This window comes from Lithobates pipiens, unplaced genomic scaffold (assembly GCF_037356315.1).
Source record: "Lithobates pipiens isolate NorthernLeopardFrog02 unplaced genomic scaffold, aLitPip1_a1.2 Scaffold_30, whole genome shotgun sequence".
Taxonomy (NCBI): domain Eukaryota; kingdom Metazoa; phylum Chordata; class Amphibia; order Anura; family Ranidae; genus Lithobates; species Lithobates pipiens.
In genome coordinates, this window is record NW_027507791.1 from 98,662,576 (window position 1) to 98,690,455 (window position 27,880).

General features: G+C 41.9%; 1 protein-coding gene across 5 annotated transcripts in view; it reads right to left on the minus strand.

Moving 5' to 3' along the window:
* The window catches only part of MIPOL1 (mirror-image polydactyly 1), a 693,631-nt gene that overhangs the window by 425,504 nt on the left and 240,247 nt on the right, over positions 1 to 27,880 (minus strand). For 4 of the 5 annotated variants that reach the window (XM_077464676.1, XM_077464677.1, XM_077464679.1 and 1 more), the window contains 2 exons: positions 20,094 to 20,238; positions 15,274 to 15,376 (listed from right to left, as the gene is read on the minus strand). In XM_077464676.1, coding sequence (XP_077320802.1) covers positions 15,274 to 15,376; positions 20,094 to 20,238 — 248 coding nt within the window. The remainder of the gene's footprint in view (positions 1 to 15,273; positions 15,377 to 20,093; positions 20,239 to 27,880) is intronic. The other variant, XM_077464680.1, reaches the window with a different exon arrangement.

The following is a 27,880-nucleotide window of genomic DNA, read 5'->3' on the forward strand; positions in this document are numbered from 1 at the left end:
AGATTTTAATATCAATAAAATAAGCTTATTTTTTACTATATTGCCATTTAATATAAAAAAGTGGAGTTATACTTTTAGCCAGGTATCACACTGTGGAGGCCTATGGCGCCAGTCACACCTCTATAAGAAATGTATTACTCAGGTATTCCGTGTTATGATTCAATGATTTTTCAAAAGTGACTGCCATGATACGGAATAATATTAGTGTTAATCATTGGGTTCGGAAACAGTAAGTAAGGAGGAAAGGGTGGGGAATTTCAGCCAGGTGCTTATGTGCAGCAATAAGCTATGTCAGGTGGCACATACAGGACCGATAAGATCACACCTAGAATCTAATCAGCAGGCTGGCATTTTATAGCTGCTGCTATCCTCTCACACCCATTGTGATAACCTAGAAACTTGCACCAGGAAGATGTAAAAGTTGAAAGCGACAACTGGAGCATGAATAAAGATAAATAACAATAGTTGTCTATTAGCTCTTTGTATAACATTATTAGTATTGGAACCAGTTACAGGCAGCGATGGCTTCTACTCTTGTCAGGAATGCTACAATAACAGAACTCACTGTAAAGTCTAAACACGTATAGGCCGTTATAAATTTGCGAGCCAAGGAAAGCAATGAAGAAGGCATCCTTAGTTTCATAATGAGACGAGAAGACTTTCAGGTTTCTGAAAACAATGAAAATATGCGGTTTATGACACTTTCTATCATGCAGAACGAGGGTTGGTTTATGGCCTGAATGACCTACCTTCTGTCAAAGTGATAATACCTGTAACATTGGTTAACACACGTATGCTGGTCTAATGGCTTTTTATTCTGGACAAAGAGATGACAAGCTATCAAACCAATAATCCAGGCGGGAACAACATTATGAAAGTTTGTAAGAGAAGAGGCACGTAGGATGAAGATACAAAGGGGGACCTCTGGCTACATTGTCCTCTAGAAAGTCTACTGGATACAAACAAATAGAGAAAAAGTCACCTGTGCTCAGACCTCAGTCTCCAATATTCAGTAAAATCAAGAACAATTTTGCCCATAGGACTTTGCTGAGTGATGCCGAGTAAAGTAGTTCACAAAATAAAAAAAAAAAAAAAAAAAAAAATACAAAATGTTATAATACATAAAAACAAAGTTCAGTATTGGTTGCATCATCATAAAACACACCTCAACAGTGTACATATATATATTGCTATAATTGGTATGTAAACAGAATTGCAACAGAATTCGATTCCTAATACTTAGGAGCTATAATCTCTATGCGTTTCGTGGGACAATGCCCACTTCCTCAGGAGACAGCCAAGGTTGAACTCTGTGTACAGATACAGTATCTCACAAAAGTGAGTACACCCCTCATATTTTTTGTAAATATTTTATTAGATCTTTTCATGTGGCATGTGTACTTTGAAGCTGTCCCTTCAAAATAACTCAACACAAACTGCTAGCTACAAAAGTGGGTACACCCCTAAGCGACAATTTCCAAATTGGGCCCAAAGTGTCAATATTTTGTGTGGCCACCATTATTTCCCAGCACTGCCTGAACCCTCTTGAGCATGGAGTTCGCCAGAGCTTCACAGGTTTCCACTGGAGTCCTCTTCCACTCCTCCATGACGACATAACGGAGCTGGTGGATGTTAGTGACCTTGAGCTCCTTCACCTTCCATTTGAGGATGTCCCACAGATGCTCAATAGAATTTAGGTCTGGAGACATGCTTGGCCAGTCCATCCCCTTTACCCTCAACTTCTTTAGCAAGACAGTGGTCTTCTTGGAGGTGTGTTTTGGGTCGTTATGTTGGAATTCTGCCCTGCAGCCCAGTCTCCGAAGGGAGGGGGATCAAGCTCTGCTTTAGTATGTCACAGTACACATTGGCATTCATGGTTCCCTCAATGAACTGTAGCTTCCCTTTTTCGGCAGCACTCATGCAGCCCCAGACTATGACACTCCCAATATCATGCTTGACTGTAGGCAAGACTTGTCTTTGTACTCCTCACCTGGTTGCCGCCACACACGTTTGACACCATCTGAACCATCTGAACCAAATAAGTTTATCTTGGTCTCATCAGACCACAGGACATGGTTCCAGTAATCCATGTCCTTAGTCTGCTTGTCTTCAGTAAACTGTTTGCGGGCTTTCTTGTGCATCACCTTTAGAAGAGGCTTCCTTCTGTGATGACAGCCATGCAGACCAATTTGATGCAGTGTGCGGTGTATGGTCTGAGTGCTAACACGCTGACCCTCCACCCTTCAACCTCTGCAGCAATGCTGGCAGGACTCATATATCTATTTCCCAAAGACAACCTCTGGATATGATGCTGAGCACGTGCACTTAACTTCTTTGGTCGACCATGGCAAGGCCTGTTCTGAGTGTAACCTGTTCTGTTAAACCGCTGTATGGTCTTGGCCACTATTCTGCAGCTCAGTTGCAGGGTATTGGTGATCTTTGTATAGCCTAGGCTATCTTTATGTAGAGCAACAATTCATTTTTTCAGATCCTCAGAGTTCTTTGCCATGAGGTGCCATGTTGAACTTCCAGTGAGCAGTAAGAGAGAGTGAGAGTGATAACACCAAATTTAACCCACCTGCTCCCCATTTACACCTGAGACCTTGTAACACTAATCAGTCACATGACACCGGGGAGGAAAAATGACTGTGTGTTGAGTTATTTTGAAGGGACAGCAAATTCACACTTATACAAGCTGTACACTCACATTTCTATCTATCTACTGATGTATGTACACAAAATTCACCTTGGCTGTCTCCTGAGGAAGTATCCTGTGAAATGCGTAAAGATTACAGCTCCTACGTATCAGGAGTCTGAAATTATGTTTAAAGATCAATACTAGCAATATATATGTACACTGTTGATGTGTGTTTTATGATGATACAACCAATACTAAACTTTGTTTGTTTTTATGTATTATAAAATACATTTTGTATTTTTTTTTTTTTTTTTTTATATTTTGTGAACTACTTTAGTCGGTATCACTTAGCAAAGTCCTATTACAAAAAAAGTCCATGCACCATTTTAAAAACATGGCCGCAGGGAAACCGCAGCTGCGGGCTGAGATGCGTGGGGGGGGGGCATTAAGAATGAATGTCAGCCCCATGCGTCTTGCAAGATTCCCAGAACCGCAACAGGAATGCACGGCCCGCACTAGTGTAAACCAAGCCTTAGACTAGCAGATTTATAGTATATGGACTTAATAAACAAATTGAAGCTGAACCCAAGATAACACTATAGAAGAAGTTTTTCACTGCTAAAAAATAAAACTAATGCAGCCACCACATCTAAGAATTGGTAAGCTGCAATTAATACATATTTGTTTGTGGATTTGATGCTGTTTTAAGAAAACTGTAATATGCGTAAAAGAGGCCTTCTGGTTTACACAAGAATTCATCCTGTGCCCTCTTGAACTTCTCAGTGAAAAAATCTAAATATTCAGAATATAAAATGTAAAAAAAAGTTTCACACAATGCAGTAAACAGCTTTTCATGCAATCACGCAGAGATTTCACCATCAAGTATTCACCTTTGTCCTGAATGTTAGGCAAGTATATCAAGCAAAGCAGTGTCTCATCAGTCTTTATCCCAAAAGGTTATCATGCAACAAAATCCTCGTTGATTACCATGTTATCTCTCAAACCAAAGCAGAAAAGATGTACTGATGGTCCTCATGTGTAATAAAAGTGGCTTTAGACCTCAGACATGAAATATGAACAAAGCATATCCCTCTATTGTGTGTACTTAACCACTTCAGCCCCGGAAGTATTTACCCCCTTCCTGACCAGAGCAGTTTTTTGCGATTTGGCATTGCGTCGTTTTAACTGATAATTGCGCAAGCGTGCGACATTACACCAAAACAAAATTTACGTCCTTTTTTCCCACAAATAGAGCTTTCTTTTGGTGGTATTTGATCACCTCTGTGGTTTTTATTTTTTGCGCTAACAAAAAAAGAGCGACAATTTTGAAAAAAATGCATTGCTTTTTTACTTTTTGCTATAATAAATATCCCCCAAAAATATTTTTTTTTCCTCAGTTAAAGGCTGATATGTATTCTTCTACATATTTTTGGTAAAAAAACAAATAAAAAAAAAAAACGCAATAAGCGTATATTGATAGATTTGCGCAAAAGTTATAGCTTCTACAAAAAAGGGGATAGATTTATGCCATTTTTATAAAAAAAAATTATTAGTAATGGTGGCGATCTGCATTTTTTATCTAATCTGCGACATTGCGGCAGACACATCAGACACTTTTGACACTATTTTGGGACCATTGTCATTTATACAGCGATCAGTGCTATAAAAATGCACTGATTACTGTGTAAATGACACTGGCAGGGAAGGGGTTAATCACTAGGGGGGCAATCAAGGGGTTAAGGTTGTCCTAGGGAGTGATTCTAACTGGGAGGGGGGGTTAAGCTCACTACAACATGACAGAGATCACTGCTCTCGATGACCGGGAGCAGTATATCTCCGTCATGTTGCTAGGCAGCACAGGGAAATGCCTTGCTTACATAGGCATCTCCTGACCCGTGGGCACAGTCACGCAGTACGCCCATTGCTGCCATTGTTCCGACGTATATTGGCGGGTGGCGATCGGCAAGTGGTTCATTAAGAGCACGAAGCCTAGGTTTACACTGTTGTGGGATTGAAATCGTGCGAGGTCAGCTGAACTCACACAATTTCATACCTGCATGCCAGTCTGACTTCGGCAGGCAATTTCAGTGACATCTGTGTGGGTTCCTGCACAGATGTCTATTGAAATCACACCCTAAGTCGCCAAATCGGTTTGACGCCGCAAAATTTATGTCGCGCAGATTCGGACGGTGCTATTGTCGGCAATAGCCATCGATTTGGCATGCGATTTGACATGTCAAATCGCAAAAATGTGAATCTCGGCTTAGTATAATTTCTGTCTGCTGCTTCGTTTCTCTGCTATTAGCATGAATTACTTCTGACAAGTTTTCCTGACACCAAGAGAAAAAAGGAGTAAGGGGAGGGAGCTCCAGTTAATTGACAGCCTCAGATCTGTTTCTGTAATCTGGAGGGGGGTGTGTGCCTTCCCTCCAATCTGCTTTCAGAGCTCTCCTCATTGAGCTTTGCAGAGTGTAATTTCAGCTCTCCGCCTCCTTTTTTCTGACAAGACAAGCTTTATAAATGATGGACTTTGAAGGAATATAGGGTGTTATTTATGAAAGGCAAATCCACTGTGCAATGAAAGTGCACTTGGAAGTACAGTCGCTATAAATCTAAGGGTATATCTGAAATGAGTGGAAGCTCTGCTGATTTTATCATCCAATCATGTGCACGCTAAAATGCTGTTTTTTATTTTCCTTGCATGTCTCCCTCGGATCTACAGCGATTTTACTTCCAAGTGCACTTTCAGTGCACGTTTTGAACGTGATGACGTAAGACGGGACTAAAAAAGGAAGTTCAACAGCCAGTAGCCAATAGCTTCCCTTGCGTCATATTTGGACGAACGGTTTTCCCGATAGGGATTGAGTCCGTCAGACAGATTTGAAACATGTTCTATTTCTAGGTCCGTCTGATTTTTTTTTTTTTATGTGAAACACGATCGGATTAGCCCACACACGATTGGATTGTCCAACGGAATGATCCCGTCGGACCTAGTCTGCCGGAAAGTCCGGTCGTGTGTACGCGGCATAACGGTTTACAACCAGTTTAACCACTTGCTAACCAGTTTAATGAATACACCGGAGGGGAGATTCCTAGTTTAGGCTGGATTCACACCTATGCATTTTTAGTACTTTTTGAATTTTGCAGATTTGCACTTCAGAACGTGTTCCATAGGAATCCATGTTAAATGGACTGTAGTGCAAATCTGCAAAATGCAAAAAGCACTAAAAATGCATAGGTGTGACTCCAGCCTTAGAGGCGTGCGAACCTGTAAAAAAAATATATATATATTTTTTTTATTTTCTATTTTAATTTTCTCAAAACCTTGTGACAAAAATGTGTGAAACATGTCAAAAATGACTGCTGTGCCCTCATTGTTTTTCCTTGGCAAAGCGCTGAGCATTTTGTGTTTTAGCAAGTAAAAGTACTATTGCAATCCTAAACAAATTATTCCCTATGTATAAATAAAAGGAATACAGTAAAATTATACTAAATATTAATATATATATAGATAAAAAAAAGGCTGTTTAAGTCTTGACTATCAATTTAGGCAGCCAGACACCCTAGGCATCCTGGGTAATTTATATATTGTTTCATGTTGGCATGGAAACCAACCTGTACTGGGCAGAAGGTTATATTGATGGTAAATTGTGCTATTTCTTATTAAGGTATATGTTGACCTAGCTGTCATCTTACTGACATCGTCTTGCCTCTCTCCTGGAAGCAGATTTTATTGCTTCTCCAAGAAGAGAGATTGTGAATACTTGCAATATTGAGGTAATCTGGCTTTGCACGTATTTTTTTTTTTTCTTTTTTTTGCTGTTCACATACCATAATAACATTTCGGAAGCAGGATGAATTACCTTAAACACACCTAATACTATATTCTTCTACTGTCCTGCCAATCCAATGAAAAGGAGTAGAGTTTTCTACCCCTGAGACTCATCTCCTATAGTGTCCCCATTCAGCAGCTCTCTGCTGCATGGCTTAGGCCCCTTTCACACGGGCTTTCCGATCGGAGCCTCCATTCACCACTATGGGGCAGCGGATGTCAGCGGTGACATCTCTGCTGAAACCTCCTGCTCTTCGATCCGATCATGTCCGTTAAGTCCAGATGGAAAGAGACAGTATTTTCCATCTGTCTGGGAGATCGGATCAGATGAAAACGCACAGACAGACCATTTTTATTTGATCTCCCCATAGAGGAGAGCAGGGCTCTGACTGGTCTTTCCCTCCACAGTGAGCGGAGACAGACCTGTCATTAGCCTGCTCAGCGGGGATCACAGATTGATCCCCTGCTGAGCAAAGCGGAGTCCGCCGGGGGGGGGCACCCATGCGAAAGAGCCCTATGGGTTAAATATATACGGAGATGGCACATTTGGCAACAAATAAGAAATACAATTGCAGACCTCGGCAGAGAGACCACTGCTTGCATACAGAGAGCATGGGTCCTTTCTGGTGGTAAATGTACAGAATATTATACTCAGACTTCTCATGCTTTCTAAAGAATATGAACTATAAGGCCCCTTTAAACAGCCATTTTGATCAGATCCGCTTGTCAGTTTTTAAGGCAGATCTGAACAAAGGCTCAATGTTAGTCTTTGGACAAGTGGATGTAAACAGATTTGCATCTGTTGCTTCTAAACTTCTTGAGGGGTTCCCGTCTGGAGACATTCAGCCTTATTTAAAAATTCTGGGTGTATGTCTAACACTGGATTAAGCTATATTGGTGTTCAATCATGTATTTAATATATGACATTATGTAAATGTCTTTTTATTCATCAGTGTAATATGAAATATATTGATGCATGTATTTTTTGCAGAAAAACATTTTTGAGATGTAAGCCCCTGAGGAAGACTTAGGCCGCGTACACACGCGGGGACTGTTCGCTCAACTTTGTCCGCTGAACAGTGTTTCGGCGGACAGTCTGCTCGTGTGTGGGCTTCAGCGGACAGTTTCAGCGGACAGGCTGACGAACAAAGTTTTTCGGAAATTCCGAAAAACTGTCCGCTGAAACTTGGTTTGAGCGGACAGTCCGCCCGTGTGTAGGCTTGTTCGTCAAACTAAGTCTCGCGCATGCTCAGAAAAAATTTACACGCCGAAGGTTGCATTGCAGTGTATAGGACGTCGTTTTCTAGTCCCGTCGTACGCGCCGTTCACATCATCGCGCACGGTTTCAGCGGACTGTTCGTTCGTCGTGTGTGGGCAAGTCCGTCCATGCTAATTTTGAGCGGACTGTCCGCTGAAACTGTTTGACGAACAAAGTTGAGCGAACAGTCCCCGCGTGTGTACGCGGCCTCACAAGTTGAAACACGTTGGGGTTACTAAAGTGTTACTAAACCCACAAAACTAAAATCAGTCTGTATATGCAGTAAGAGTCCATTCACACAGGGGCCACACGACTTCCAGCGAGACTTTGGGGTTGCAACTTGGACACGACTTGAGTATGAATCACAGCACGATTTGAGGCAACTTACAAGGCAACTTGAAGTTGCCTCCAGGACAGGAGACTTTGCCAGTGGCCAATCACATAATAATCAGCTCTGTGGGAGGGAGGAGATTGCCTAGAAAACTATTTTTACTCCCTGGAAAGTTGATTTAGTTAAGACAGGGGATCCGACTTGGAGGCAACTTTCATTGAAATCAATGGGTGCAAGTTGCCTAGAAGTCGGATTGAAGTAGTACAGGAACCTTTTCTGAAGTCGGAGCGACTTCAGTAGTGTGCATTAAGATGGCTCTTATTCACTTACATTGATTTTATCATGTTTCGCGACTTGAGGCAACTTGGGGCGACTTCAAGTCGGATCCAAAGTTGCCCCTGTGTGAATGGACTCTAAAGCATGCTTGTTTTACTCACTGTGGAACCTAAGGGGTTAATCTTCTGCATTGTGTAAAAAGGCTGTTTGATCCTGTCTTCTCTGATCCTCCCCTTCTTCCACTGCCCCCAAACAATCTCCTGATAGAACAGAGCCTAGGAGGCACTCTGCACATGCTCAGTTTTGTGTGTATTGCTAGAGAGTTTTTTTTTGGATTGGGAGGGTGTAATCAGCATAGGACCAATCAGCACTATCCAGACAGAGGGTCAGGGGTCCGGCAGCCTCACAGGACAGTCAGAGTAGAATGAAAACTCCTCCTACATGCTTTAACCAGACACTGATAGAAGTCACAAGACTGCTACATACTGCTGATGAAAAAAGGTATTTATCAGTGCACATTTACTTAAATGCATTTCCATGTTCTATGTACCGTGGGAGACCAGTTATAGTAAATTCAGGGTCCGGGGTTTAGTAACAGTAACCCCAGTGATATAGAAATAAAAAGCAGATGTCTCAGTATCATAAATTAAATACCAAACAAAAACACAGTGGGGTCGATTTACTAAAACTGGAGAGTGCATAATCTGGTGCAGCTCTGCATAGAAACCAATCAAATTCCAGGTTTTATTGCCAAAGCTTAATTGAACAAGTTAGAAGCTGATTGGCTACCATGCACAGCTGCACCAGATTTAGTGCACTCCAATCTTAGTAAATCAACCCCATTTAGAGGAAGTGCTAAAAGTAAAAAATATAAATCCTATACTGTAAATATGCGATCAAGACCTTATATAAAGAAACATTGCTTAGAAAGGCGACTAAGGAGCTCCATTAATGAGACAAGTAGGGAAAGTCCTTTGTGGTGACATCATCAAGTTTACCATGGGGTTGACATTTTATGTCAAATCTGCTGTGTTCTATGCGGTATACTGGTATACATTTTGACAATGTGGATTTGATAATAGTAGTTTGCACTAATCAAATGTGAGTTTTATATGTTATAATAAATTGTTATCAGTGTTTTTTCATCATTTGAAGTCTATTTTTTTTAGCACAATCTAGGAGGGATACAGTCCTGTATATGTAAAAGCCTCTATCTAACGTGTTGCAGGGATAATCCGGCACTCTGGATCATACTGCTGTTCAATATTAGTGCATTTTGCTAGAGATAGAGGTAATACTAATATGGTGAGCTCAGCTGCTTTCCCTAGGTGGTGGCACTGAAGGTTGTGTCTATCTGAACATGAGTTTTGAGGTGAATAAAGAGTTTAAGATTACGCAAGGACTTGTTTGTTCACCATTTGCACTTTTTATATGGACTGTTGTTTTCATTCAACATAATGACTTGATCTTCTATCTCTCAGTATGTTGCTTATTTACAAAATGTATTTGTATTAGGCCTCATGCACACTGTATGCTCTTGATATTATTTTTTTCCTTCTGCCTTTAAACTCCCCTGCCATTACATTCCTGAAAACAACCACATTTCTTGTTTGCTGCAGCGAAGAGCATTTTGACCGACCTTATGGTTAACAAAAGGATGCCTAGCATTCTACATGACTCTCACATCAAATTTCTTAAAGTAGTGGTCTTCTGCTGTTCCCACCCTGTGTCCGATAAGTCTGGGCATCCTACAATTGACTTTATCTAAACTCAAGCTTGCAGGAACTCTACCCTACCCCTTCCCTTCTTAGTAGCAGTGTGCATGAGGCCTTATGCAGGCCATACATGGGTCAAATTCTGAACAAATCAGACATTTTGTGCCCCATTGATTTCAAGATTGGACCAACCAAGCCTTCAATTTCACCTCATGTTGCTACAGAAAATAATTTTTGTGGCCGGGAATCTTCTTTTGTTTCTGGGAATTTTCTTTGCTTGCGCTGATGCACATTTATTTTTCGCTTATATTTCTTGCACCATTCTCCCATCATTGATTAGAAATGTGTTTGTTTTTCCAAAAATTTCTAACATACCCGATCACTCAACTTCGATGGCTGCAAAAAAAATCGGCCGTAGTTGCAGTCCACTAATGGTGAGAAATTCTAAAGAAAATTCTTATGCCGCATACACACGACTGGACTTTTTGGCAGCAAAGGTCCGACGGAACGAGTCCGTCGGATAATTCGATCTTGTGTGGGCTTCATGAGACCTTTGCTTGCCAAAAATCCAGCGGACTTTAGAAATAGAACATGTTTTGAATTTTTCCACCGCAACTCCGCCAGACCAAGAAATCTGTTCGTGTGTATGCTAGTCCAACGGACAAAAACCGACGCTAGGGCAGCTATTGGCTACTGTCTATGAACTTCCTTATTCTAGTCCAGTCGTACGTCATCACGTTCGAATCCGTCGGACTTTGGTGTGATTGTGTGTGGCCAAGTCCGTTCATTCGGAAAGTCTGTCGGAACTCCGCCGAAAGTCCGTCGGAAAGACCGTCGGACCTAGTCCCTCGAAAAGTCCGGTCGTGTGTACGTGGCATAAGTTACGATTTTCATAAGAAAATTCATTTGGAATTCAACCCTTGTATGGCCTGCTTTAGTTATGTTTCTTTATATAAGGACTTGATGTTACATATTTACACAGTTCATAGTTTCTACTTTTAGTGCTTTCTCTGTGGTTTCTAGGTCCTCTTCAATTTTCCATCACAGAGAAGGAAACTACTTGGGATCCGCTCTCTCACATTAATAACTCCTTTAGATCATTACCGTCAGTCTGCCAAATTTAGCCATAGGTTTATCAGCAAGTCACTCCATCCTTTAAACTGATACATTATCTGCTGGACTAAACTGTAATAAAGGTGTTTATGACACAGCCAATAATGTGAAGCCTTTGACAGATCTAGGAAAAGCATTAGATGTTTGCTTTTACCACGGTCAAGTAAGCAAGACAACCGTTTATGACATCAGTGAATTCTGGAAGTATTGTTTCCAGGCCTGTGAAAGAGTCTATATTTCCACGGATGTATTGCTCAGCTGAACTTAACAGTTGATATATTTTATCTCTAAATTGAAAGCTCTCACGAGCATAGCCCTCAGTGTTATTTGTGTCCATTCGTATATGTAGTCCAGTCTGTTTGCAGTGCTCAGAAAAATATAGATTACATTCTTCAATAGGTTTCCACTGTAAAACATTTAAATTCCATGCTGTACACAAACACATCCAACTGTGACACCCCGGAGCAAAGAAGGCAAACCTAAGTTTAATATCAGTGGTTCTTTATGCACAAATATATGGACCAGGACCTTTATAACATGATCCCCACACAACGAAGGTAGAGAAAAGAATAAAAACAGCTTGTCAAGATTTGTAAAAGGTTTAATCTAAGCATACTGCCTAAATGAACCTGCAATTAAATTTGTTATGGTGCAAATCTATAATACGTGTCTGAGAAGCCACCCTATCCTGTATGTACACTGAATTAGGGCCTGGTCTTCTCCAGCTTGGACCTCTCTTGAGCCTCGTACACACGATCTGATTGTTGACCAACAGAGCGTCAGACTTTTGTCCGAAGTGCGTGTGTCGGGAACTTGTCTTGCATACAAACGGTACACACTGTTGACCTTTTTTTTTAAGCAAACTTTATTGAAATGGCACACAGTGACACTTTACTACGTTCTACTGGCAGCAGTGCATTCCGTATTTCTTTTCAGCGTGCATCACTACAACACAGTGGTGTGAACTGGCCAGGTAGAAAACAAGGCATTTTGCCTTGCCTTGCAGTGAGATTGTGCTGGTCCACATCCATAATAAGAATATTTTCATGGCCAATAAGAGCACTCTCATTGTTTAGCGGCATCTGGCAGAAAGCACCAAGTTGGAGAAGCTGTGGCCTAATTTCAGGATTGGGACTCTGCATGCGTCAACCTTATAGTGCTGCATTTAAAGCTGAAACTAAACTCTCCTATCGTTTTCAGCCAAGGAAGCTGCCATCTTGAGCTCTGTTGGATCTTCAACTGCCATGGTGCTGCACATGTGATCAGTTATGGCATCAGACATTTGATGGTTTGACAGTTTGGTTGAGAGTACAAACAATGTGACAGTTACATAACTGGCACATGCCAGGAATGTTACTATTCTGAAACTGGGTATAGTTCCGCTATAAGCAGCAAGGCTAGATCACTAGTCCTGCATTGTACACATATTATGATGCCCTGGGTCAGCCCACAATCCAGGAACATTGCAGAACCAATGAAAACACTGGCTGCTGGGGGAACTTAATAGGGGGAATAGTTACCTTATTCATCATCCCATAGACAAAATGAGCATTTAACCCTAGCAGTGTTTTTGAACAACTTGCATTTCAGCTAAATCTAAGTGCAAAAATGTACTGCAATATATTGCATCTTACAAGTCCTTAGATATTGTGGCTGCATTTGTTTTCTATGTTCAGGCTAAGAACATTTTAGCAAGTACAAAAATTACTTGTCAATCATGGCAGAAAATACAATGTCTTTGTCACTTCCCATGAACTAAACTGGAAGCATAAAAAAATGTTATAGTTCTGTAAACTACTAATCTCTCCATATTCCATGTAATGGAGATGAACAAAAACAGAAATCCAGCCTGATTGTAGCCATGCCACTCTCAATGGCTACAGTGGAGGAGTGTCTTATTCACAGGGTTATTGGATGAAAATAAAGGAACATTATCCACTTGAAGTCCGGTGTTCTGTCGAGAAATGCTCCCTGTTGAAAAAATCCTCTGATGGGTCATGTGCAGTAACAAGCGTCATTTCAGCTGATATGTTGATCAGCTGGCGTAACGTCAACACAGCGCAAATGCATGTCCTCAGAGGCAAACAGCGGAAGGAGAACGCACAATTTCACGGTCATGGTTCACTATTCTCAAATACAATTTTTATCATTTTTTCCCCACAAAGAGAGCTTTCTTTTGGTGGTATATGATCATGTGAACATCACTTGTGACAGCAATAGCTGTGACAGGTACTCATTACAAAGAGAGATCTGGGTTCTATAAGACCCCATGTCAGGACCTGGACTTGAACCTGGGACCTCATCTGTGTCTGGCCATGAATCTTCTCTCTGAGCTATCTGAGATGCTGGACAGTTCCTTGTCAGATCCTTTTGCCAACCCTGCCTTGTACCTTGATTTCAGCTGAACCTTGAACTCTTTGCTCCTCCCATGAACTTCCTGATATAAGCCATGTCTCTGCACTTCCTCCTTGCCAGAATATTGTGCCATCTCCAGCCTGTATCTAGCTCCCGTCTTCTCTGCTGCCGCTTATATTTACTACTGCTCGTTATCGACCCTTGGCCTGTTCCACGACTACGCTTCTGCCTGATCCCAATCTGCAACAACTCGTTACCGACCTTTTGGCTTGCTTACTGACCACGCTTCTGTTTAATCCTTACCTGCTCATCCACTACTGAACCCCGGCTTGCTCACCTCCTGGTGGGGCGATCCTGAGGACCGCGTCCTGGTACTAACACGCAGCTAAGCCCATCTCCACCTTTGGGAGCTCTGGTGAAGACCGGTTAGTACTTAGACTCCGCACCTCAGGTGAGCCTGTGTCATCTGCCAGGGTGACGGCCAGTGTTCCTATCCTGCTGATTAGTGGTAATCCTGCAACTGCTATAGCAATTGGTCTTCGAGCCTGACCCCTGATCGTGACACCCCAGATGTTTCCTCTGCTCTTAAAGTGTTTCTAAACCCTTTACAACCACTTTTTACTCCAGGCAATACTATAATAAGGCTTACCTGTAGCTACACTGGATATCTCCTAAACCTGCACGGTTTAGGAGATATCCCTGTATTTGCAAGTGCCGACGTCATTGGCACATGCGCACTTAAGCAAACTGAAGCAACGGCATGTACGTACCGTTGCTTCAGTTGTACTGTGCTGTTACCAGTGGCTCCCGCGCGCATGTGGCGTAATTGCAGCTCCAATAACAGCGCAGGAGCCGCGATACCCAGAAGTAACCCCCCCGGAGAGATGTTGGCTGCCGGAGTGGTGAACGAGGACTGCTGCGGGGGCTTTGATCTCAGGTAATTTATAATGCCTTTGTCTTGCAGGTTTTTTGTTTTTTTGGATTTTTTTTAAAGGGTTTACAACCACTTTAAAAGCATCTGATCACACCAAGATGCCGTTTACATCTGGGAAACCGGAAGTGACAAAAATGCTTGTCGTCTCTGGTTTCCTATACCATAGAGCTCATCGTAGACCTTCCGGTCCTCGACAAACTCTGTGGTAAGCCGGAGGAAGCTCCGACTTTCACTCCAGGCTCACCGGTGGTATGGTAGAACCCAGAGAGGCAATGGTGGGTTGTATGAGGGGACACCCCCCTCCCGCTGTCTGCTGGTGCCTCTCTAGGCTCTAATTAGCCATTAGGGTGGCTTTTACATAAAAGCCGTCCAACAGCTGTAAAAAAAAAAAAAATCATGTAGCTGTAGGTATCATCCTGGTATAACCACTTAAAGTCAAATGCCGTACAGGTATGTAATTTGTTAAGTGGTTATAGTGTAATTTATTAAATAATGGTGCAAGCAGATTTCTTGAGTAATTATTTTGCAGTGTTTTCTATTCTATACATCTGTATGTTTTTGTGTTGCTAATGCTAGAGTATTGTAAAGTGCTTCCGACTCAATGCAGTAAAATGATGCACATTCACTCTTCTACGGGACTAGTTCCCTTCTCCTAACCGGACTCCTGTACTGGCAGCACCAGCATTCTATGTAGGAGAACGTTAACTCAAAAAAGGGATGACCAAGCAACCATAGTTCTTTTATTTTAAATACAGAAAATAAACAAAGGCAGAAAGTGGTCTCACTGTGTAAGTAAAATATGGAAACAGTGTGAAGTGTACCTTCTTATTGGTATGTCTCAGATAATCCAGCTCCTGTAACAATGGCATGTCTTGCTTCCCCCATTCCTGGGTGCTGGAGGCTGGCTGCAAATCTGGCATGTCACTGTGTGAGGAGCAAAGAAATATTTATTCAGCAAGAGCCAATCACATGACAGCTGTCTCCCGCTTATCCCAACTAGCCATGTGCTGTCATGTTCTGTACACCTTCTTTACATATTAAACAGGCAACTTGGGGCTAAGCCAATTGTTCCATTAGCAATGCATGGCATTATGGATAAAGTTAAAAAGGAAAGTTCTCTTGCTATTCAAGCCTTACTGACACAAATGTTAGAAAACATTTAATGTTTATTGAGTAGAAGTTTATTCTTAGGTAGCTGGTTTTCAGTTGTTAAGTACTTTGATCATATATGACTTTATTAACTATCTTGCAAAGCACATAAGAAACAATGTACTCCCAGAAAATAATGGGACTGTAACATAATGTAACAATTTATATATGCTTTAAAGTATTGGAAGACTAATGCCCAGTACACATGATCAGAAAATCGTACAGAAAATACCGCTTTCAAAGTGATCGTACGATAATTGCGTATACAAATGCATTACAACACATGACATCACTTCCGAATTTTTTTTCTGTTGTGCAGGAATTTTTGTGACTTTAGTAAACTCATCAGATTCCATCTGAGATTAGCATGCAATAAAAAGCGGACGATCATTAGTCCGATAATCTCATCGTGTGTATGGGGAATTAGACTTGGCTCACACTGCTGCGACCCAAAATCACGTGACTTACAGTGCGACTTTGTCAGGCAACTATGTGATTCGACTTTGAAGCAAATTTGAAGAGAGCAGCTTTAAAAAAAACTTTCCTCTGTTCACATATATGCAAATTGGATGTTTTTCGAACCGCATCCGATTTGCATGACATGTAAACCAGACCAGCATTCTATGGAGCCGGTCCACATAAGCGGTGCAGCGGCAGTGCAAATTCGCTGCACCGCTGTGCATTTTCTGAGCACTGCGGTGCGGTTCAGATGCAAATTACATTCCCATTGCCTTCTATGTTAACGCATCTGAATAGAGTATTTCATCAGTTTTGAACAGACATTTAATGAGGAAAAAAGAAAAACTTTGTGGGGGTCCATCCAATCCATACCAGGCCCTTTTTGGGTCTGGTAATTATTTTTAGGGGAACACCAAGGCAAATATTTTTTTTTGTGTGGAGTCCCCTCCTCAAAACCCATACCAGACACTTATCCGAGCATGCAGCCTGGCAGGCCACGAATGGGGGGGCAGGGTTGGGTGAACCATACCAGGCCCCTGGCCCTCAACATGGTAGGGGTGGTTGAGGGCATGGGGCCTGGTACCATGTCCCAATGTTGATGGGGACAAGGGCCTCTTCCCCACAAGCATGCTGGTGGGGGGAGGGGGTGCAGAGCCCTCCTGCTCCAAACCCCCCCGCCATGTTGAGGGCATGTGGCCTTCCAACCCCCCTGCCATGTTGAGGGCATGTGGCCTAGAAAGGTTAGAGGGGGACACTCACTCACCCCCCAACCTGGCCTGCCAGGCTGCATGCTCGGGTAAGGGTCTGGTATGCATTTTGGGGGGTACCCACGCCATTTAAAGAAAAATTAAAGCACTGATCGAGAGCTTTTCGTTTAGGCGACGGTAACTGTGCCGGGAGTGTGCAGGGCATGCTCTCTCGGCACACCTGTATAGACCGCAATTCATGAAAGTATGCAGCCTTTCAGGCGCTGAGAGGCCACAGGTTTGCATGCGGCCAGTGCCAAGAGATTAAAGTGATGTAAACATATTTGCTTAACAAACATGCCATACTTATCTGCTCTGCCTAATGGTTTTGCACAGAGCAGCCGCAATCCTCTTTTTATGGGGTCCCCCACCAGCACTCTAAGCTCCACACCTAAGTCAAGTGCCCCCATAGCAAGCCGCTTGCTAATGAGGCACTCGCATGGGCTCAGCCCCACCTCCCCCACTCTTTCAATACAGGATGTGATTCATTGTCATCAATGTCCGGTCAGGGGAAAGAGCAGAGAGAGCCACTGCTTCTGGGCACCGCATTGAATTGAGATTGGTCTTAAGTAGTTATTAGGGGGGCTGTGGGGAACCTGTGCACAGGTTTTTTACCTTAATGAAGGGAAAGAATTAACCTTTACAACCACTTTAAGTTATGGTAAGGTGGGTCAAAAAGACATGGGGTACATTCATTCTTCATTAACCAGTAGGTAATTCTATGTTATCAAAATAAAATGAGGTGTATATTTCTAATTTAGAGCAGGTTCACACCAGTGTGCTGTGGTTTGGGTGCAGCATGATTTATCCGTGTTTTACATGCACAGTCACAGACTTCTATTAGATTGTGAGTTTTCATGAAAGCGCATACAAATCATGCATGCTGCACTTTCAGAAAGTGCACAGTTTAGTGTACAGTCGAGTGTAAAACGCAAATAGATTTGCAATTTACCCAAACTGCAGAGTCCTAGTGTGAATCTGCCAGAAAATGTTCTTCTAATAGGTCTGTAAATTCCTATGTGTGCATGGACACATACAATGCTTTGAAAGTATTCATACCCCTTGGGATTTTCCACATTTTGTCATGTTACAACCAAAAACGTAAATTTTTTTGGGCATTTTATGTGATAGAACAACAAAAAGTGTCACATAATTGTGAAGTGGAAGGAAAAGGCTAAATGAAATAAATATGTGAAAAGTGTGGTGTGTATTTGTATTCAGCCCCCCTGAGTCAATACTTTGTAGAACCGTCTTTCACTGCAATTACAGCTGCAAGTCTTTTTGGGGATGTCTCTACCAGCTTTGCACATCTAGAGGGTGACATTTTTGCCCATTCTTCTTTGCTCAAGTTCTGTCAGATTGGATGGAGAGCGTCTGTGAACAGCAATTTTCAAGTCTTGCCAGATTCTTAATTGGATTTAGGTCTGGACTTTGACTGGGCCATTCTAACACATGAATATGCTTTGATCATATGCATTCCATTGTAGCTCTGGCTGTATGTTTAGTGTTGTTGTCCTGCTGGAAGGTGAACCTCTCCCTCAGTCTTTTGCAGACTCTAATAGGTTTTCTTCTAAGATTGGCCTATATTTGGCTCCATCCATCTTCTCATCAACTGTGACCAGCTTTCCTGTCCCTGTTGAAGAAAAGCATCCCCACACCATCCCCACCACATTTCACGGTGGGGATAGTGTGTTCATGGTAATGTACAGTATTAGTTTTCGGCCACACATAGCATTTTGCTTTAGGCCAAAAAGTTACATTTTGGTCTCATTTGACCAGAGCACCTTCTTCCACATATTTGCTGTGTCCCCCACATGGTTTCTTGCAAACTACAAACAGGACTTCTTATGTCTTTCTTGCAACAATGGTTTTCTTTTTGCCACTCTTCCATAAAGGCCAGACTTGTGGAGTGCGTGACTAATAGTTGTTCTGTGGACAGATTTTCCCACCTGAGCTGTGGATCTCTGCAGCTCTTCCAGAGTTACCATGGGCCTCTTGGCTACTTCTCTGATTAATGCTCTCCTTGCCTGGCCTGTCAGTTTAGGTGAACAGCCATGTCTTGGTAGGGTCTGCAGTTGTGCCATACTCTTTCCATCTTCGGATGATGAATTGAACAGTGCTCCATGAGATGTTCAAAGCTTGAGATTTTTTCTTATAACCTATCCCTGCTTTAAACTTCTCTGGTGTGTTCCTTGGCCTTCAAGATGTGATTTGTTCACTAAGATTCTCTAATAAACCTCGGATGGCTTCACAGAACAGTTGTATTTATACTGAGATTTAATTAAACACAAGTGGACTCTATTTACTAATTAGGTGACTTCTGAAGGCAATTGGTTCCCCAAGATTTTAGTTAGGGCTATCAGAGTAAAGCCTCATACACACAATGCGATTGTTGGCCAACCGAGCGTCTGGTTTTTGTCAAGAGGGAGTGTGCCTGGATCTTGTCTTGCATACCAACAGCACACAATTGTCAGACAACAAACATGAACGTAGTGGCAATTTTAGCTCTTGAGCACCCCTCTTTGGGCCCCTTCTGCTAATTTCGTGTTTGATGAGCATTGATTCCGAGCATGTGTGTTTGTACTTTCAACTTTTGTGTGACAGACTTGTGTACTGACCATCAGAAAATCTGAAAACCAATCATTGTCCTGCAAAATTTTTTCGAGCATGTCAAACATTTGTTGGCAAAAGGTTGGACAACAATTGTCAAAAGGAGCGTACTAACGGTCAGATTTTAGGCCCACAGTCTGTCAACAGACAGTCCCCTGCCAACAATCGCATTGTGTGCACGAGGCTTAAAGGGAGCTGAATACAAATGCACGCCACACTTTGCATATATTTATTTGTAAAAAAAATTGTAAAATAACATTTATCATTTTCCTTCCACTTCACAATTATGTGCCACTTTGTGTTGGTCTATCATATAAAATCTCAATAACATACATTTATGTTTTTGGTTGTAACATGACAAAATGGGGAAAATTTCAAGGGGTGTGAATTCTTTTAAAGGCACTGTAGGCTAACATAGACGTGCGTTTTACATGTTGAAAAAAAAAAAAAACGCCAAATGCCTGTAACAGCGTCACTAAGCGAGAAGTAAACATGTTTTTTTTCTTTTCTTCTTTCTTTTTTTAAGAAATTGCATACAGTGCTATGAACATTTACATAAAGCTGAACTCTTTCACATGTATATTTGAAGAAAAAATTAAACTTGTTTCTCTTAATATAAACACCTGTATGCTGCTTTATACACACAATACATACGGCTCTCCAGCATATCAACTTGCCTTGACTGTTGAACATCACTCTTTTCTAAACTTGAAAGTCTATTTGCAGACAGGTTTCTTGGACTGGGTATCGGGACATTCTCACCATCAACTCTTTTAGATATCCTTAGTTCCTGAGATGAACTGGAAGCCATCACCAATCTATCTGTAAATAAACAAGAAGTCCTTTATTATAGTACACGAATCCAAGTTTAAAGTCATTCTAAATGCTTATGTTTTTATACTATGATACATTTTCTACATTAAGGTAAATACATTTCTGAGTGCAGCTCCCAGCCCCCACCCCTTCTTATGCTTACCCAAGACCAATCTTGATCCAGCACTGTGCCTGAGAGCAGCAGCTATCTCCGCTCTCTTGCTCCTCACAGGACAAATTGATAGCAGTGGGAGTCGCTGGCTCCCACTGCTGTCAGGGGGCAGGGAGCTGAGCCCCACAGTGTGTGTCTATATACAAGGGCAATATGGCTCGGGAATGAGCCTGTACAAGTGGCTTACTATTGGGGCACTCACCAAAGGGGTGGAGCCAGGAACACCGGCAGGGGACTGCAGAAGAGGAGGGCCAGGACTGCTCTGTGCAAAAGCATTGGCACTAATAATTCTCTGTGCACATGGCACTAATGTTTTCAGTACATGTTTGCATTCTTCGAGTCCTGATTAGAATTAGCCGGGCTATGTTAGGCCCCTTGTTACCATAAAAGTACAATTGCAATATTAATGTTGTACCTACATATTCATGTGTATAAAAACCTTCAATTGCGTCATACTAAAGCAGAACAGTTATATGTAAAGATGCGGTGTGTATCTTTTTGTCTACTGCAGTAGTTATTATTTGGAACCACTAAGCAATCAATATGAGGAAAGGAGTTGCCTAGCTATAACCCCTTCCCGCCGAGCGTACACAGATATGCGTACTCGGCTTCCGGGGGGTATACCGGGATGATGCCCGCACCTGCAGGCATCATCCTGGTACCGTTTTGTTCAGCGGGCGATTGGCTATCCAACCATAGCAACCGATGCGGCTAAAAGCCGCTCGGCTGTTATGCCGGAGGAGCGGGAGGGGATGTCCCCCCCCTCCCGCCGCCTCCCGCCGCTGTTACCAGTGCGCCTGCTCAATCAGGAGCACCGATTCCTGGTGCGATGCCTCCGGCCGCTGGGGAGGAACTGGAACAAAGCCGTAATCGGCTTCGTTCCAGTCTCCTCATAGTAAACACGGAAGCGACGTCATGACGTCACTTCCCATTTACTCGGCTGCCAATGGCGCCGGTTTAAAAAAAATATCCGGTATTCAGAATCGCCGTTTTCGGCGACCTGAATACACTGAAGTGTAAAGGAGGGGTGGGGGGTCTTTTAGACCCCCGATCCCTCCATAAAGAGTACCTGTCACCGCCTATTACTGTCACAAGGGATGTTTACACTCCTTGTGACAGCAATAAAAGTGATCTTTTTTTTTTTTTTTTAAACAATTTAGTCATTTTAGAATAAATAAAACAAATTAACATTTTTTTTTAAAGCGCCCGCTGTCCCCGCGAGCTTGCGAAGCAAAGAAAACGCATACGGAAGTCGCGCCCGCGTATGTAAACGGTGTTCAAATCACACATGTGAGGTATCGCCGCGATCGTCAGAGCGAGAGCAATAATTCTAGCACTAGACCTCCTCTGTAATGCTAACCTGGTAACCGTAAAAAATGTTTAAAACATCGCCTATTGAGATTTTTAGGTACCGTACTTTGTCGTCAATCCACAAGTGCGTGCAAATATAAAGTGTGACATGTTTGGTATCTATTTACTCGGCGTAACATTATCTTTCACATTATGCAAAAAAAATGGGATCATTTTACTGTTTTTTTTTTTTTAACTCATGAAAGTGTCCCTTTTCCCCAAAAGTTGCATTTAAAACACCGCTGCGCAAATACCGTGTGACATAAAATATTGCAACAATCGCCGTTTTATTCTCTAGAGTCTCTGTTAAGAAAATATATATAATGTTTGGGGGTTCCAAGTAATTTTCTAGCAAAAAATATGGATTTTAACTTGTAAACACCAAATGCCAAAAATAGGCTTAGTCATGAAAGGGATACATTTCCAAGTCAGAACCGTATCCATTTTTTCATGAATCAGGTATCATGTCATCTTATGCTTCACTTGAGTGATTGTTGGGAGCAGAAGATCACCATGTCTTTGTAAGGGTTTATTTCGCTGCAATCAGCAGAAATGTTAAAAGATGGAAGTGCATGTTTGTGCTTTCAGATTGATCTCAGGTTCTGCAATGCTTCCTTAGGTGATTTTTGTGTACCCTTGTCCAGTATTGTGTATGCTAGCTGGTACACACTGGTCCACAGCCTCTTTAAATTGGAGCATCCCCACTATAAATGTAAGAGGGCGATTGGCATCCCCAAAAACTTTTGTGAGAACCTGTGTGTATACATTTTTCTAGATGCTGTAGAACCATTGGATATGCAGCTTAAAACTCGATTCTATTCTGAAGGAGCCAGCAGAGCTTCACTCAGTGGGTGGCCTTGCTCTATCCGATAGAAGGGAATCATTTAATCAACTTTTTTCAAAGGAGCTAAACAGCAACTGCATCCAGTCAGATCAGTGGTCAGAATACCATAGTTACAGAAACAGATTTGTCCTTCCGTGCTGTATAAGTGAAGGAATCTTTTCATTTAGTTAGTAAAAATATTGGAGTAAGCCATCGTAAGACATCCTTTATCAGATTAAGCTAGAATAAAACAAGTTTTGTTTCCTTTCAAAGCAAAAAAAACCTGATTGTCTTATACCTGTTGGATGCATACAGTGCCTTGAAAAAGTATCCATTCCCCTTGAAATTTTCCACATTTTGTCATGTTACAACCAAAAATGTAAATGTATTTTATTGGGATTTTATGTTGTGAAGTGGAAGGAAAGTGATAAATGGTTTTCCAAATAAATATGTCAAAAGTGTGGTGTGCATTTGTATTCAGCCCCCTGAGTCAATATTTTGTAGAACCACCTTTCATCACTGACCAGCTTCCCTGTCCCTGCTGAAAAAAAGCATCCCCACAACATGATGCTGCCACCACCATGTTTCATGGTGGGGATGGTGTGTTCGGGGTGCAGTTAGTTTTTTGCCACACATAGCGTTTTGCTTTTAGGCCAAAAAGTTCAAAGTTCAATTTCAGTTCATTTGACCAGAGCACCTTCTTCCACGTGTTTGCCGTGTCCCCCACATGGTTTCTCGCAAACTGCAAACTGGACTTCTGATGGCTTTCTTTCAACAATGGCTTTCTTCTTGCCACTTTTCCATAAAGGCCAGATTTGTGTCGTGCACGACCAATAGTTGTCCTGTGGACAGATTCTCCCACCTGAGCTATGGATCTCTGCAGCCCCTTCAGAGTTACCATGGGCCTCTTGGCTACTTCTGTCAGTTTAGGTGGACGGCCATGTATTAATAGGTTTGCAGTTGTGCCATACTCTTTCCATCTTCGGATGATGGATTGAACAGTGCTCCGTAAGTAATATGTTCAAAGCTTGGCATACTTTTTATAACCTAAGCCTGCTTTAAACTTCTCCACAACTTTATCCCTGACCTTTCTGGTGTGTTCCCTGACCTTTATGATGCTGTTTGTTCACTAACATTATCTAACAAACCTCTGAGGGCTTCAAAGAACAGCTGTATTTATAGTGAGATTAAATTACACACAAGTGGACTCTATTAACTAATTAGGTGACTTCTGAAGGCAATTGGTTCCACTAGATTTTAGTTAGGGTTATCAGAGTAAAGGGGGTGAATGCAAGTGCCACACTTTTTTTTCAGATATTTATGTGTAAAAATTGGAAAACCATCTATCATTTTCCTTCCACTTCACAATTATGTGTCACTTTGTGTTGGTTTTTCACATAAAATCCCCAAAAATTACATTTACGTTTTTGGTTGTAACATGACAAAATGTGGAAAATTTCAAGGGGTGTGACTACTTTAAGGCACTATAAGATATCAGTCAGATTATTTAATAAAGTGAAGGGTATAGTACAGTACAGTAAGCCAAATAAACAACTCAAATTAATATTTGAATGATTTCACCCCTGTAAAAAGGGAAATGTGTAATTGCCATGGGTTACTGTGCATCACAAAATTTGACTATTTCCTCTGCCTAGCTGAATAAGCCTTTGTGTGGGAACTTGGCTCTGTATAACTAGATAGCTTTACACAAAGATGAGCTGCTGCTAGTAATGGCATATAGGTATATTATGATCTATAAGTACATTTAACAGCCACAGACGTGACATAAAGCTTGACTCTCATTATAATCCTAAAGCACACAGTACAGATATTCACAGCGATTCGTTCCTTTATTCTTTCTCGTTTAATGTGGATCAACTTTTACTTTCCATTGTTGCATAACACTGTCTTTCATAAATGTAAAATGAAAACCTATGTGTTATCACAAGTGTTCCTTTGCTTTTATTTGATGACATCAAGTTCAGTATTCCCCAGCAAACAGTCATATTCCAAGACTCTAAGCAGTTTCAAACAATTCTTCAGTTATCCCTGGTCCTCCCACCATCATCACCATGCTTTGTTTCCCATGCTGTATGTCCAATATTCTAACAAATGAGAACCCCATCTTCTAATGCCCCGTACACACGGTCGGATTTTCCAACAGAAATTCCAGAAAACCCAACCGTGTGTAGGCTCCATCGGACATTTTCCATCGGAATATCCGTCACACAAAATTTGACATCTGCATCTCAAAATTTCCGACAACAAAATCTGTTGTCAGAAATTCCAATAGTGTGTACACAATTGCGATGTACAAAGTTCCATGCATGCTCGGAATCAAGCAGAAGAGCCGCACTGGCCATTGAACTTCATTTTTCTCAGCTCGTCGTACGTCACTGCGTTCTTGACGTTCGCATTTTCTGACCAACTTTGTGTGACCGTGTGTATGCCAAACAAGTTTGAGCCAAAATCCGTCTGCAAAAATCCATGGATTTTGTTGTCGAAATGTCCGAGGCATGAAAGTACATTGTCTACAGTATAATTGCAACATTATTGGTGAAAGAGATGAGCAACTGACAATGCGTTTCATTGAATATTTCCAAAATCTTCAGGAGTTAAAGTAGTACTAAACCAAAAATGTAATATACTATTATTATAGCTTATCAATCCTTAGATGTGGTGCTTGCATTTTCTTTTTTAGGCTTTTTCTCTCCGTTTTCGCCTGGTGATCTGGTCAGTAACACACCTCCTGTATTAGAGTGCCTACACTCTGGATGAAGGAGCACAAGAGCACTCTGAACAGCAGCATAGATAATCTGTGGGAAGGGGATTGTTAGTTGGATTTAGATTTACTAACAAAATTGAAGCTGAACTCAAGCTAACACTTCATAAGCAGTTACAGCTTTTACCTTTTGGGATAAAGGTTTTACATAAATGAAGAAAAGCTAATTATTGTAAGCTTCTCTGTTACTGGTAAATGGTTTGTCTCATCTCTGTAACTTCAACATCTGCAGGGGAGCTTGTTCTGTTGAAAACAACAGACTTACTAATCAGATGGTGAAAATAAAGGAACCAAAAGTATTGGAATGCCTGCCTTTTATCATGCACGTGAACTTTAATAGCATTCCAATCTTAGTCCATAGGGTTCAATTTTTAGTTGACGAGAAGGCCTGGCTCGCTGTCTCCGCTCTAATTCACCCCAAAGGTTTTTTATCAAGTTGAGGTCAGGACTATATGCAGGCCAGTCAAGTTCCTCCACCCCAAACTCACTCATTCATTTCTTTATGGACCTTGCTTTGTGTACTGGTGCGCAGTGGTGTTGGAACAGGAGGGGGCCATCCCCAAACTGTTCCCACAAAGTTGTGAGCAAGAAATTGTCCAAAATGTCTTGCTATGCTGACGCCTTAAGAGTTCCCTTCACTGGAACCAAGCCCAAACCTTGAAAAACAACCCCACACCATAATCCCCACTCCACCAAATGATTTGGACCAGTTCAAGACATGGATGAGTGAGTTTGGTGTGGAGGAACTTAACTGGTATGCACAAAATCCTGACCTCAACCCGATATAACACCTTTGGGATGAATTCGAGTGGAGACTGTGAGCCAGGCCTTCTCATCCAAAATCAGTGCCTGACCTCACAAATGCGCTTCTGGAAGAATGGTCAAACACTCCCATAGACACACTCCTAAACCCTGTGGACAGCCTTCTCAGAAGAGTTGAAGCTGTTATAGTTGCAAAGGGTGAGCCAACTCAACATTGAACCCTACAGACTAAGACTGGGATGACATTAAAGTTCATGTGCGTGTAAAGGCAGGCACTCCAATACTTTTGGTAATATAGTGTACATTCTAAAAAAGAAACCCGATAAAGCCATCACATTTATGAATAGGTAATCTGTAATATAATTAATGTTTGCTTTTGGGTTTAAAATTGCTTTAATGGTGGATAAAGAATAAACATGATAAAAAACATTCATAAACAATCAAAGTTTACATGGCAGGAGGTGGTGCTGCCAGGGACCACGGAAGAACATATGCAATCCACACTTCAACAAAGACGGGCCTATGGAATTTTGTATAATTATAACTTGCCCAAGTCTTCCAGCAGCTACAAGCAGAACTATGGAAAGCAGAACTCATTGTTATCCTGCAGGTATTTATGATTCCAAGCTTGGCAAACAGAAACCTCGCTCTCCCATCCCAGGCTCATCAATTTAGTATCCCTGGAAACATCGCTCTCCCATCCCTATTAGAATACAGTATCAGTGGAAATACCTGTCTTTCTAGCTTGACTTAGCTCTTCTAGAGCTGCTAGGTAATATCTTCTGCTTCTCGCCAAAGAAAAAACAAACAGATATCATCACTTAACTGGCATTTAAGGCTCATTAACACTATTTCCACACTGGAAAAACGCAGGTTACCTCTAGGTCACATACAGTGAGGAAAAAAAGTATATGATCTCCTGCTGATTTTGTACAAAATAATCAGACTATAATATTAATTCTAGGTTTATTTTAACAGTGAGAAACAGAACAACAACAATATCCAGAAAAACACATTTCAAAAAAGTTATAAATATATTTGCATTTTAATATTTAACCGGTTCCCGACCAGCGCACGGCGATGTACGTCGACAGAATGGCACGGGCAGGCATATTGGCGTACAGGTACGTCCAATCTTCAATGCCGCCCTGCCATCGGGAGCGTGCCGCCGGCAGCGTGCTCCTGCGCTGGTCGGGACCCCAGTGAGTCCGGTCGCGGGACCCGCAGACTCAATCGCCGCGGGCATCCCCGCGATCGTGTCATGGGACGGCTGAATGGAGGAAATGCCGTATAAACAGCATTTCTCCATTCTGCCTAGCAACTAGTGACGCTGATCTCTGCTCCATGTGATTGGAGCAGAGATCAGTGTTCACTAAATGAAAGCCCAACCCCCCCCCCCCACAGTTAGTAACACACCTCTAATAACACTTAACCCCTACACTGCCACCCACTGGTTAACCCCTTCACTGCCGGTGTCATTTACACAGGAATCACTGCATTTCGTGTCACGGGACGGCTGAATGGAGGAAATGCCGTATAAACAGCATTTCTCCATTCTGCCTAGCAACTAGTGACGCTGATCTCTGCTCCATGTGATTGGAGCAGAGATCAGTGTTCACTAAATGAAAGCCCAACCCCCCCCCCCCCCCACAGTTAGTAACACACCTCTAGTAACACTTAACCCCTACACTGCCACCCACTGGTTAACCCCTTCACTGCCAGTGTCATTTACACAGGAATCACTGCATTTATATAGCAGTGA